Source organism: Rhinopithecus roxellana, chromosome 4, assembly GCF_007565055.1.
Source record: "Rhinopithecus roxellana isolate Shanxi Qingling chromosome 4, ASM756505v1, whole genome shotgun sequence".
Classification (NCBI taxonomy): Eukaryota; Metazoa; Chordata; class Mammalia; order Primates; family Cercopithecidae; genus Rhinopithecus; species Rhinopithecus roxellana.
Genome location: NC_044552.1, coordinates 25,786,483 through 25,800,512, shown reverse-complemented (window position 1 = coordinate 25,800,512; position 14,030 = coordinate 25,786,483). Strand labels below are relative to the sequence as shown.

Below are 14,030 nucleotides of genomic sequence, written 5' to 3'. Positions count from 1 at the left end.
TGAGCCACAGCACCTGACCACATCCCCACTTATCTTTTTTTTTTTTTTTTTTTTTTGAGATGGAGTCTTGCTTTATAGCCCAGGCTGGAGTGCAATGGCACGATTTCGGCTTACTACAAACTCCATCTCCCAGGTTTAATTGATTCTCCTGCCTCAGCCTCCCAAGTAGCTGGGATTACAGGCGCCCGCCACAACGCCCGACTAATTTTTTGTATTTTTAGTAGAGACAGGGTTTCACCATGTTTGCCAGGCTGGTCTGAAACTCCAGACCTCATGATCCACCCGCCGCAGCCTCCCAAAAAGTGCTAGGATTACAGGTGTGAGCCACTGCGCCTGGCCCCCCACTTATCTTTATATATCGCTGTTTGTCTCTCTCCCTAGGCATAGATGTCTCTTCCCTTTGCCAGAATGGAGGCCTCTGTGTCGACAGTGGCCCCTCCTATTTCTGCCACTGCCCCCCTGGATTCCAAGGCAACCTGTGCCAGGATCATGTGAACCCATGTGAGTCCAGGCCTTGCCAGCACGGGGCCACCTGCATGGCCCAGCCCAGTGGGTATCTCTGCCAGGTGAGAGGGTCTGCAGGAGAAGGGGGAGGAAAGACAAGGGTGGTCTGGATGGGAGAGACAGTAGTGACTGAGGGAAGACCCAGTGTATCCATTTCTCCTCCCTTTTTTTTAAACCCCACACACCCAACTAACCACAAAGTCATGCCACTTTATCTCCTGAAGTTTTCTCAAGTCTGTGCTTTCACCTTCGCCCTTTGTCCCACTGCCTGAGTCCTGACCTTTGTTGCATTCCAGGTAGATACTTGCATCAGTCTCCTAACTATGGTCCCTGCCTCCACACTTGTCCTTCTACAGGTTCAGCCTTTACCCCATGACCAGGGTACTCCACTGAAAATGTCCAGCTGACCTGTCTGTCCCCTGCTGAACCTTCAGTGGCTGCCCGCCTCATTCAGAATAAAGTCCAAGGCCTGCATGACTCAGCCCTGCCTGCCTCTCAGGCCTCAGCTCTCCCCATCCCACCCTCCTACTCTCTGCTCCAGCAACACAAAACTGCTGCTGACTTTCCCACATACCCCATACAGATTCTTGCCTCTCAGCCTTTATCCCTGCTATTGACACCACCTGGAATGGCCTTCCCAACCCCTCTTCCACGGGCTGGTGTTCAGGGGGCACCTTCCTTAGGAAGATGTCCCTAACTTCTCCCCAGGCTGGTTAGGGCCTCTTCGTGGTCCAGGTCACTCAGCTGGGAGAGCCAAAGCTGGCATTCAAGTCTAAGCAACCTGATTCATATGCTCAGAACCACAACTTTTGTGTGTATATGGTTACCATTTTATTTTCTTTTGTTATTGACACAGGATAGTCGTACATATCTATGGGGTGCCTGTGAGGTTGTTTGTTTTGTTTTGTCTTTTCGTTTTTGGGGACAGAGTCGCTCTATCCCCCAGGCTGAAGTGCAATGGCACGATCTGGGCTCACTGCAACCCCCGCCTTCCAGGTTCAAGTAATTCTCATGTCTCAACCTCCCGAGTAGTTGGGATTACAGGCACGCACCACCACGCCTGGCTAATTTTTGTATTTTTAGTAGAGATGGGGTTTTCACCATGTTGGGCAGGCTGGTCTCAGAACTCCTGACCTCAAGCGATCCACCTGCTCAGCCTGTCAAAGTGATAGGATTACAGGCATGAGCCACCACACCTGGCCACATGTGATATTTTGATACATGCATACAATGTGTCATAATCAAATCAGGGTAATTGGGATATCTATCATCTCAAACATTTATCATTTCTTTGTGTTGAGAACATTCCAAATCCTCTCTTCTAGTTATTTTGAAATACAAATTGTTAACTATCATCATCCTTCTCTGCTATCTAACACTAGAACTTATTCCTTCTATATGACCATAATTTTGTATCCGTTAACCAACCTCTCTTCATCTCCCCCTCCCTGCCACCCTTTCTAACCTCTGGTAGCCATAATTCTACTCTACTTCCATAAGACTAACTTTTTTAGCTCCCACATGTGAGCGAGGAGCAATATTAGACATGCAATAGGAGGCTGATGCAAGTATCTATCTGGAATGCAAGAAAGGTCAGGACTAACTAAGGCAGTGGCACAAAGGTGAAAGTAAGAGACATGCAATATTTGTCTTTCCATGCTTGGCTTATTTCACTTAACATAATGTACTTCAGTCTCATCCATGTGGCTGAAAATGATAGGATTTCATTCTTTTTCTGATTGAATAATATTCCATTGTGTATATATGCCACAGTTTCTTTTTTCCATTCATTTGTTGATGGCACTTAGGTTAATTCCATATGTTAGCTATTGGGAACAGTGCTGCAATAAACATGGGGGTGCAGATATCTCTTCAAGATACTGATTTCCTTTGGATATGTAATCAACAGTAGATTGATCATATGGTAGATCTTTTTTTAATTTTTGAGAAACTTCTATGCTTTTCTCCGTACTGGCTATGTTAGTTTACATTCCCACCAACACCATATGAGGTTTGCCCTTTCTTTGCATCCTTGCCAGCATCTGCTATTTTTTGTTTTTGTTTTTCCTGTTTTTTGACAGAGTCTTTCTCTGTTGCCCAGGCTGGAGCACACTGACTTGATCTCAGCTCACTGCAACCTCTGCCTCCCAGATTCAAGCGATTCTTGTGCCTCAGCCTCCCGAGTAGCTGGGATCACAGGTGTGGACCACCACGCTTGGCTAATTTTTTATATTTTTAGTAGAGATGGGATTTCACCATGTTGGCCAGGATGGTCTCGAACTCCTGACCTCAAGTGATCCTCCCGCCTCAACCTCTGAAAGTGCTGGGATTACAGGCGTGAGCCACCGCACTTGGCCCTTGTCTTTTCAATAATAGCCACTTTAACTGGTGTGAGATGGTATCTCACTGTGGTTTTGATTTACATTTCCCTGATTTGCATCCATATACCTGTTGGCCATTTATATGTCTTCTTTTGAGAAATGTCTGTTCAGATAATTTGCCCATTTTTTAAACCATATTATTTGTCAGTGGTGGTAGTGGTGGTGTTTGCTGTTGAGTTCCTTATATATTCTGATTATTAATCCCTTGTCAGATAGATAGTTTGCAAATATTTTCTTCTATTTTGTAGGTTCCTCTTCACTCTGTTGTTTCCTCTGCTGCACAGACACTTTTTAGCTTGATGTAATCACATTTGTCTATTTTTGCTTTTGGTGTCTATGCTGTTGAAGTCTTACCCAAAAAATTTTTGCCCAGATCAATGTCTTGAAGCATTTTCCAAATGACCTTTTTTTTTTTTTTTTTTTGAGACCAAGTCTCGTACCTTTGCCTGGGCTGGAGTGCAGTGGCGCAAATTGGGCTCACTGCAACCTCTGCCTCCCGGGTTCCAGCAATTCTCCTGCCTCAGCCTCCCAAGTAGTTGAAATTACAGGCGCCCACCACCACGCCCAGCTTTTTTTTTTTTTTTTTTTTTTTTTTTTTTTTTGTATTTTTAGTAGAGACAGGGTTTCACCATATTGGCCAGGCTGGTCTCAAACTCCTGACCTTGTGATCTGCCCGCTTCAGCCTCCCAGAGTGCTGGGATTACAGGTGTGACCCACCATGCCTGGCCGAACTTTTTTTTTTTTAGTGGCTTCATAGTTTGCAGTTGTACATGTACGGCTTTAATCTATTTTGTATATGATGACAGATAGAGGTTTCGTTTTTTGTGTTGTTTTTTTTTTTTTTTTTTTTTGAGATGGAGTCTCACTCTGTTGCCCAGTCTGGAGTGCAGTGGTGTGATCTCAGCTCACTGCAACCTCCGCCTCCCAGGTTCAAGCGATTCTCCTGCCTCAGCCTCCTGAGTAGCTGGGACTACAGGCACATGCTACTACGCCCAGCTAATTTTTGTAATTTTAGTAGAGACGGGGTTTCACCATATTGGTCAGGCTGGTCTCAAACTCCTGACCTCAGGTGACCCAACCACCTCTGCCTCCCAAAGTGCTGGGATTACAGGCATGAGCCACCACGCCTGGCCTAGGTTTAGTTTCTTCTGCATATGGAAATCCAGTTTTCCCAGCACCATTTATTGAAGAGAATGTCCTTTCCCCAATGTGTGTACTTGGTGCCTTTGTTGAAAGTAAGTTGGCTGGCCAGAAGCGGTGGCTCATGCCTATAATCCCAGCACTTTGGGAAGGCGAGACAGGCAGATCACAAGGTCATGAGTTCAAGACCAGCCTGACCAACATGGTGAAACCCTCGTCTCTACTAAAAATACAAAAATCAGCTGGGCATGGTGGCGTGCACCTGTAATCCCAGCTACTCAGGAGGCTGAGGCAGGAGAATCGCTTGAACCCAGGAGGTGGAGGTTGCAGTGAGCCAAGATCATGCCATTGCACTCCAGTCTGGGCAACAGAGCAAGACTCCATCTCAAAAAAAAAGAAAAGAAAAAAGAAAGTAAGTTCGCTGTAAATGTTTGGACTTGTTTTTCTGGGCTCTCTATTCCATTCCATTGATCTATGTGTCTGTTTTTTATGCCAGCACCATGCTGTTTTGGTTACTATTGCTTTACAGTATATTTTGAAGACAGGTAGTGTGGTGCCTCTAGCTTTGTTCTTTTTGCTCAAGACTGCTTTGGCTATTTGGGTCTTTTACAGTTCAGATAAATTTTAGGGTTATTTTTTCTATTTCTGTAAAGAATATCATTGGTATTTTCATAGGGGTTGCATGACTCTGTAGATCACTTTGGTAAGCACAGACATTTTAACAGTATTCATTCTTCCAATCCATGAACACAGGATAGCTTTCCATTTTTTTGTGTCCCCTTCAATTTATTTCATCAGTGTTTTATAGTTGTCATTGCAGTACTCTTTCACTTCTTTGGTTAAATGTATTTGTTTGTTTTTATTTTTTGTAACTATTATAAATGGGATTGCTTTCTTGATTTCTTTTTCAGATTGTTTGCTGTTAGTGTATAGAAATGCTACTACTTTTTCTACATTGATTTTGTATCCTACAGCTTTACTGAATTTGTTTATAACCAGTGTTTTCTTTAGGTTTTTCTAAATATAGGATTATGTCACCTGTGAACATGGATAATTTGATTTCTTCCTTTGCAATTTGGATGCCCTTTCTTTCTTTCTCCTGCCTAATTGCTCTGGCCAGGACTTCCAGTATTACCTTGAATAAAAATAGTGAAAGTGAGCATCCTTGTCTTGTTCCAGATCTTAAAGGAAAGGCTTTCAACTTTTCCCCATTCAATATGATGTTAGCTGTGGGTTCGTCACATATGGCCTTTATTATTTTGAGATCTAGAACCACAACTTTTTTTCTTTTCTTTTTTTTTTTTTTTTTTTGAGACAGAGTCTTGCTCTGTCACTCAGGTTGGAGTGTAATGGTACAGTCTCGGGTTCCTGCAACCTCTACCTCCCTGGTTCAAGCAATTATCCTGCCTCAGCTTCCCCAGTAGCTGGGATTACAGGTATCTGCCACCACACCTAGCTAATTTTTTTCTTTGTATTTTTAGTAGAGATGGAGTTTCACCATGTTGGCCAGGCTAGTCTCAAACTCCTGACCTCAAGTGATTCACTCACCTTGACCTCCCAAACTGCTGGGATTACAGTAGTGAGCCACCATGCCCGGCCAGAACCACAACTTTTGAGAGAAAGCTCAAGACAGATCCCCTAACCTACCCTCTTTTCTCACTTTTTTATTTTATTTTTTAACCTTTTATTATGAACATTTTCAAACATAAACAAAAGCAGTATACTGATCAGTAGTAAACCTCTGGGCACCCATTACTCAGTTTTACTTCTTTTATGATGTTCCCTCTTCCAAAACACCCCCATCACCTGTTCCTTCCAGCTCTCTGACCACTCCTTGGATTCTTTGTGAATTCCCTTTTCCCTCTTTGAAGCCTGCCTTCCTGGTACTCTACTCTTGCACACTCTCCTTCCTCTTGCAAGGAAGCCAGCACGTGGTACAGATCTTGCCAATGACTCTTCTTTCACTAGCTAAGTGGCATGAAGAAGCAGAAAATGGTTGAGAGCAATGGTTATGGAGTTACAGACCTTCATTGATTCCCAGCTCTGCCACCTATAGCTATTCGACTTGCACAAGTCACTTAACCTTTCAGAGACTCAGCTTCCTTATGTGCAAAGTAAAAATCGAATGAGATAACCCAAATAAAATGTCATTCAGGGGATTTTCAGGTTACGTATATAAATCATGCAATAAATGCTAGCCATTTCTTTCCTCTGGTTGACTGAGAGTTCCCAGGGAATAGGAATGAGTTCTAACTTTCTTCCTATTCCTAGTGCCTAAAACGGTGCCTGACACAAAGTAGGCATTCAGTAGATGCTTATGAATTAATAAAGTATTAGAGAGCCTGGTGGGTATTTAGTAGGGGAGGAAGGTTTTACCAAAAATGGTGCTGTGTTTGGTGGCAGTGTGTCATAGAGATTGTTTGGGACTGGGGAAGGTTGAGTTGTGTGTCACCAAACAATTCTATCTCATGGGGAGTTGAGGTAGAAGGGTTGTGATGCAGGCCATGATGGATGGTGAGTTGAGTGATGCTGTTGAGCTGGAAGGTGGGGGACTGGACAAACTGTCTTGAGCTGGGTCCCTTGTAGTGCTAGGTTGGGCTCATCCACTGGTTCCCTGTCTAACCCTCTTTGTCTGCAGTGCGCCCCAGGCTACAATGGACAGAACTGCTCAAAGGAACTTGATGCTTGTCAGTCCCAACCCTGTCACAACCACGGAACCTGCACCCCCAAACCTGGAGGCTTCCACTGTGCCTGCCCTCCAGGCTTTGTGGGGCTACGCTGTGAGGGAGACGTGGACGAGTGTCTGGACCAGCCCTGCCACCCCACAGGCACTGCAGCCTGCCACTCTCTGGCCAATGCCTTCTACTGCCAGTGTCTTCCTGGACACACAGGTGAGGCCCCAGGACAAGGGGCACAAGCATGTCTGGAGCACAGCCGAGCAGACCATGGAGAGCCAGATAGTCTCCACCCATGTGGCAGCCGTCACCTGGTCCATCCTCTGCCTCCACACCCACCCCCAACCAGAAAAGATGCCCCAGGAGCCCTTCACCTGCACATCTAGCACTGGGCCAACATCCAGGAATGGGCTAAGACAGAGGCAGTGACTGATGCAGTGTGTGACGTCTAATCTCCCCCACAATTACAGGCCAATGGTGTGAGGTGGAGATAGACCCCTGCCACAGCCAACCCTGCTTTCATGGAGGGACCTGTGAGGCCACAGCAGGATCACCCCTGGGTTTCATCTGCCACTGCCCCAAGGCAAGTGACCACAAATCTGCCTTCTCTGTTGCCCCCTATACTGACAAAAAGCAAGAATACCTCAGTTGGAATCCCAGAAGGGACTGTCGGGGAGCACTGATGTAGAAATTACTGGAAAAAGCCATGCCAAGTTCACAGTGGCAAGTGTCTCTCAGAAGCAGTCAAAGGAAAAGCAGGCAGCTGATAGCATGAATGGAATTTTCAGAAATCACAGGTATTGCCTAAGGGAAGGTCAGGAGTTCCCCAAGCTCAAGCTGCGTGGTGGGTGGCCTCAGATAGGTTATTTTAACTGTGTGTGTATGTGTATGTATTTATGGGCCTCAGATGCATGGAATTAGACTAATCTTAAGCTTTGGTTCCTGATATACTGACATTGGTTTATGCCTGGTCTTCTTTTATTATTCTAACAATGTAACATCCATGAACCTAACCCAATAATTTCAATATTAATAATAATTTACATCTACTTACATCCTCCTCCTGTATCCTGTTCCCTCTCTAGAGGAAGAGGAAGACATATGATCCTATTTCTAAGGAGTAAGATAATAATATAATAACCGGGCATGGTGGCTCACACCTGTAATCCCAGTACTTTGGGGGGCCGAAGCAGGCGGATCACCTGAGGTCAGGAGTTCGAGACCAGCCTGACAAACATGGTGAAACACTGTCTCTACAAAAACATAAAATTAGCTGGGCGTGGTGTTGCATGCTTGTAATCCCAGCTATTGGGGAGGTTGAGGCAGGAGAATCGCTTGAACCTGGGAGGCAGAGGTTGCAGTGAGCCGAGATCACACCATTTTGCACTCCAGCCTGGACAACAAGAGTGAAACTCTGCTCAAAATAATAATAATAATAGTAATAATAATAATAGCATTCTATTAACTGTTTAGTCTTCTAGATCTTGCACTGTAATGCCACAGCCCATCAGGTTGTTGCACTCAACTGTGCTTCATCCATTTTCCAAATAATGTAATGTGTCATTGTGTGAAATTACCATGGGACATGGTTTCAACATCCACAAAATGATTAACTTGATGCTCTCTGAGGCACCTTTTAGATATGAAACTCTAGGACCCTCTGCACCATCTTAACCCAAGAGTTTGCTTGATGGGGAGTGGGAAGAATAATGCAAGTTCCATCTCCAATATCTCCCCTCCCCTCCACAGGGTTTTGAAGGCCCCACCTGCAGCCACAGGGCCCCTTCCTGCGGCCTCCATCACTGCCACCACGGAGGCTTGTGTCTGCCCTCCCCTAAGCCAGGCTTCCCACCACGCTGCGCCTGCCTCAATGGCTATGGGGGTCCTGACTGCCTGACCCCACCAGCTCCTAAAGGCTGTGGCCCTCCCTCCCCATGCCTATACAATGGCAGCTGCTCAGAGACCACGGGCTTGGGGGGCCAAGGCTTTCGATGCTCCTGCCCTCACAGCTCTCCAGGGCCCCGGTGTCAGAAGCCCGGAGCCAAGGGGTGTGAGGGCAGAAGTGGAGATGGGGCCTGCGATGCTGGCTGCAGTGGCCCAGGAGGAAATTGGGATGGAGGGGACTGCTCTCTGGGAGTCCCAGACCCCTGGAAGGGGTGCCCCTCCCACTCTCGGTGCTGGCTTCTCTTCCGGGACGGGCAGTGCCACCCACAGTGTGACTCTGAAGAGTGTCTGTTTGATGGCTACGACTGTGAGACCCCTCCAGCCTGCACGTGAGCCTGAAACCCACGGGAGCCAGGGAAGGAGAGGGGTGGGTGAAAGGAGGAGGAAGGATGTAGATGGCTCTGAGTTACAGTGTGGCCACAGCCTCAGGCTCCAGGGAGTTTCCACCCTAATAACTATCACTAAATAAGGGTCGAAGACTCTGGACTCCAACCTAGGGTAATGGGGTGGCATCAATATTTAATGTGGGATGTGGCCTTTGGGCTCCTCTCTGAGAGTTGTGGGAACTCAGGCCGCAAGCCTCCCTCCCTAAGCTTTGCTGCCATGGAGTATCTCCCCTAGCAGTCAGCACCTCACAGAGGGAAAAGGGCCTTGGACTGTCCTTCAGAAACAGAGGAAAGCTCGGGAGGGTACAGAGAGCGGACGGTCTAGGGAGACAGGGGTGTTAGCAGACATTGGGGTGTCTGGACTACCATCCAGGACTTGACTAAGCTCATTGCTCCACAGCTGCCCTCACTTAGCAACCAAAGCCCTGAAGGGCACAAAATATGGGGAATTCTCTCTAGGGTGAAGAGAAGAGTCAGGTTTTAGGGAGGTTCTGAGTCCCTCTCTCCTCACCCCACAGTCCAGCCTATGACCAGTACTGCCACGATCACTTCCACAATGAGCACTGTGAGAAAGGCTGCAACACTGCAGAGTGTGGCTGGGATGGAGGTGACTGCAGGCCTGAAGATGGGGACCCAGAGTGGGGGCCCTCCCTGGCCCTGCTGGTGGTACTGAGCCCCCCAGCCCTAGACCAGCAGCTGTTTGCCCTGGCCCGGGTGTTGTCCCTGACTCTGAGGGTGGGACTCTGGGTAAGGAAGGATCGTGACGGCAGGGACATGGTGTACCCCTATCCTGGGGCCCGGGCTGAAGAAAAGCTAGGAGGAACTCGGGACCCCTCCTATCAGGAGAGATCAGCCCCTCAAACGCAGCCCCTGGGCAAGGAGACCGACTCCCTCAGTGCTGGGTAAGAAGTTAGGTGGAGGGAAGGGCCAAACACCAGTTTTTTTAAGAGGGCAGAGGGAGGGAAGGGAGTCAAGGACCAACACAGAGGTCTCTGAGGTGCCTGCCCTACAGGTTTGTGGTGGTAATGGGTGTGGATTTGTCCCGCTGTGGCCCTGACCACCCGGCATCCCGCTGTCCCTGGGACCCTGGGCTTCTACTCCGCTTCCTTGCTGCGATGGCTGCAGTGGGAGCCCTGGAGCCCCTGCTGCCTGGACCACTGCTGGCTGTCCACCCTCATGCAGGCACTGGTAGGTGACCCCTTACCACTTTCTCTGACCTCTGTTCCCAGGCCAGCTCTCATGCTAGCAACAGGCAATGGAGGCTGAATCAAACAGGACAACCGAGACTGAAAATATTCTTTGTGGGGACTTACTTTCCCTAACCCTGCTTTCTCTGACTGAATCTCCCACTGGCCCATTTGTTCTACAGTCTCCTTCCTTATTTCCCTAAGCACATTATCCTAACCTCTGTCACAGCCCTCCAACAAAGGGATGGTTTATCTTCTCTACCAGACTGAGAATATCTAATCGTCTTTGTATCAGACAACTCAGTATATGAAAGAATAATAGGCCGGGGGCGGTGGCTCACGCCTGTAATCCAAGCACTTTGGGAGACCGAGGCAGGTGGATCACGAGGTCAGGAGATCGAGACCATCCTGGCTAATGCAGTGAAACGCCGTCTCTACTAAAACTAAAAAAAATTAGCTGGGTGTGGTTGGGGGCGCCTGTAGTCCCAGCTAGTCGGGAGGCTGAGGCAGGAGAAGGGCGTGAACCTGGGAGGTGGAGCTTGCAGTGAGCCGAGATCGTGCCACTGCACTCCATCCAGCCTGGGCGACAGAGTGAGAATCCATCTCAAAAAAAAAAAAAAAAAAAAAAAAAAAAAAAAAAAAAAGAATAACTGCTATATCATAGTCACTCTGTGCCTTACTCCAAGCATTTTACATTGTTACCTCATTTAATCCTCCCCAACAACCCCATGAGGCACATACTGCTGGTTGAGTACCCCTCATCTGAAATACTTAGGAACAAAAGTGTTTCAGATTTCGGATTTTTTTATTTTGGAATATTTGCATTATACCGGTTCAGCATTCCTAATACAACGTCCAAATGCTACAATGTGCATTTCCTTTAAGTGTCATGTTGGTACTCTAAAAGTTTCAGACTTTGGAACATTTCAGATTTGGGATTGGGATCATGGATACTCAACCTGTTTATGCGTTTGTTTTCTGAGACAGAATCTCACTCTGTCACCCAGACTAGAGTACAGTGACACCATCTTGGCTCACTGCAACCTCTGCCTCTCGGATTTAAGCAATTCTCTTGCCTCAGACTCCTGAGTAGCTGGAATTACAATGGCATGCCACCACGCCCTGCTAATTTGTTTTTGGTTTTTGTGTTTTGTTTTGTTTTGAGACAGAGTCTCGCCTTGTCACCCAGGCTGGCGTGCAGTGGCACAATCTCGGCTCACTGCAAGCTCCGCCTCCCAGGTTCACGCCATTCTCCTGCCTCAGCCTCCCAAGTAGCTGGGACTACAGGCGCCCGCCACCACACCCACCTAATTTTTTGCATTTTTAGTAGAGACGGGGTTTCACCACGTTAAACAGGATGGTCTCGATCTCCTGACCTCGTGATCCACCCGCCTCAGCCTCCCAAAGTGCTGAGATTACAAGCATGAGCCACCGCACTTGGCCGCTAAATTTTGTATTTTTAGTAGAGAGGGGGTTTTGCCATGTTGGCCAGGCTGGTCTCAAACTCCTGGCCTCATATGATCCACCTGCCTCAGCCTCCCAAAGTGCTGGGATTACAGGCATGAGCCACTGTGCCCAACCTCAACCTATATTATCATCCCCATTTCGCAGATAAAGAAACCAAGGCAAAGACAGGCTACTTGTCCAAATGTCTCCCAATAGTAATCAGTCTCACCAGGAGTGGCCTCTCTTTGTGACTCTGTCTCTCCCACCAGCACCCCCTGCCAACCAGCTTCCCTGGCCTGTGCTGTGCTCCCCAGTGGCTGGGGTGATTCTCCTGGCCCTAGGGGCTCTTCTCGTCCTCCAGCTTATCCGGCGTCGACGCCGAGAGCATGGAGCTCTCTGGCTGCCCCCTGGTTTCACTCAACGGCCTAGGACTCAGTCAGCTCCCCACCGACGCCGGCCCCCACTGGGCGAGGACAGCATTGGTCTCAAGTGAGAATGAGGAGAAACCCAGGCTCAGGAAGGGGAGTCTCTCCTATGGTGATATTTACAATCAGAAAAGATAAGAAATACTATTGCAGAAGTCAAAGATAGAGGAAGGAGAGAGGGGTGGGAAGCCTACTGGAAATCTTGGAGACCCTGATGGTCATAACTCCGTGTAACCTCTACCCACCCATTTCCTTCCAGGGCACTGAAGCCAGAGGCAGAAGTTGATGAGGACGGAGTTGTGATGTGCTCAGGCCCTGAAGAGGGAGAGGAGGTGGGCCAGGTGAAAGGGCTGGGGCAAGTATGGTCTGGAGGTGATGGAAGGGATGAAAGGGCAAATCAACCTTCACTGATCCTTGCTCTTACCCAAAGGCTGAAGAAACAGGCCCACCCTCCAAGTGCCAGTTCTGGTCTCTGAGTGGTGGCTGTGGGGAGCTCCCTCAGGCTGCCATGCTAACTCCTCCCCAGGAATCCGAGATGGAAGCCCCTGACCTGGACACCCGTGGACCTGGTATGTGAGTCAACCCAGACCAAGGAAAAAAAAAAAAGTCCTTAGACCCTATTAGAATAAGAGAGTCCTTTAATATCAGAACTAGAGGAACTAATTTTAGACTAGTGCCTTAGAAAAATGATTCTCAAAGTGTGGTCCTCAGACAGCAGAATCAGCATCACCTGGGAATTTGTTAGAAATGCAAATTGTTGGGCTCCACTACAGAGCTACTGACTCAGGAATAGAAGATGTTAGGCAATCTGTTTTAATAAGCCCTTCAGGTGAATCTGATCCAGACTCGTTTGAGAAAACCACTGCCCTGGAATGTCAGAGAATTAAGCTGCAGGTTCCTTTTACAGAGGAAGAAACTGAAGTCAGAGAAAAGTAGAAAAGTCACTTGACTAAAGCCACACAGAACCGGAACTTAGCTTCCCAACACCTCAGGTTTTGATTCTCTCTGAGCTTACATGTTGTCCCTTCCCCCTTGTTGTGTCATTTAGATTGACCCATTACTCATGTCTTACCAACAGATGGGGTGACACCCCTGATGTCCGCAGTTTGCTGTGGGGAAGTAGAGTCCAGGACCTTCCAAGGGGCATGGCTGGGATGTCCTGAGCCCTGGGAACCTCTGCTGGATGGAGGGGCCTGTCCCCAGGCTCACACCGTGGGCACTGGGGAGACCCCCCTGCACCTGGCTGCCCGATTCTCCCGGCCAACCGCTGCCCGCCGCCTCCTTGAGGCTGGAGCCAACCCCAACCAGCCAGACCGGGCAGGGCGCACACCCCTTCATGCTGCTGTGGCTGCTGATGCTCGCGAGGTCTGCCAGGTTGGCACACACTGAGGTCCCTACAGGGAATGGGGCGAGCTTACAAGTAAAGCTGGACAGAAGCATCCCCCAGAGTTTGACAAAGAGGAAATTGGTGTGATTGGGAACCTGACAGGGAAACTGTGGAGGATGGCTGAATATGGATTGCGAGTGGGGTTAAAAGTGTAAGGAACTTGAGTTGGCAGTCCAGGGTACCCCAGGGGTCACTGGCCCTCTGTCCCCTCAGCTTCTGCTCCGTAGCAGACAAACTGCAGTGGACGCTCGCACAGAGGACGGGACCACACCCTTGATGCTGGCTGCCAGACTGGCGGTGGAAGACCTGGTTGAAGAACTGATTGCAGCCCAAGCAGACGTGGGGGCCAGAGATAAATGGGGTATGTAGAGGAAGGGGTGATGTGTGCTATAGAGAAGTTGAGCAGATGGGGTGGGAGACAGAGTGCAAAATATAGGTGCAGCGGAGGGGCATTCCCTCTCATCCTGCTGTTATGGCTGTCAATCTGCGATGCGGTGGAAATACTGGCCGTGTGAGTTTCCCCAACTTCCACCGTCAACACCACACTGGCCCTCT

At 48.4% G+C, this 14,030-nt stretch overlaps 1 protein-coding gene across 3 annotated transcripts in view; it reads left to right on the top strand.

The window, feature by feature from the left end:
* NOTCH4 (notch receptor 4) overlaps positions 1–14,030 on the top strand; it is a 29,278-nt gene that overhangs the window by 13,358 nt on the left and 1,890 nt on the right. For 2 of the 3 annotated variants that reach the window (XM_010378087.2, XM_030928743.1), the window contains 11 exons: positions 382–566; positions 6,664–6,916; positions 7,171–7,283; positions 8,450–8,973; positions 9,549–9,932; positions 10,043–10,218; positions 11,933–12,152; positions 12,348–12,429; positions 12,519–12,657; positions 13,167–13,462; positions 13,689–13,836. In XM_010378087.2, the coding sequence (XP_010376389.2) occupies positions 382–566; positions 6,664–6,916; positions 7,171–7,283; positions 8,450–8,973; positions 9,549–9,932; positions 10,043–10,218; positions 11,933–12,152; positions 12,348–12,429; positions 12,519–12,657; positions 13,167–13,462; positions 13,689–13,836 (2,520 nt within the window). The remainder of the gene's footprint in view (positions 1–381; positions 567–6,663; positions 6,917–7,170; positions 7,284–8,449; positions 8,974–9,548; positions 9,933–10,042; positions 10,219–11,932; positions 12,153–12,347; positions 12,430–12,518; positions 12,658–13,166; positions 13,463–13,688; positions 13,837–14,030) is intronic. The other variant, XM_010378094.2, reaches the window with a different exon arrangement.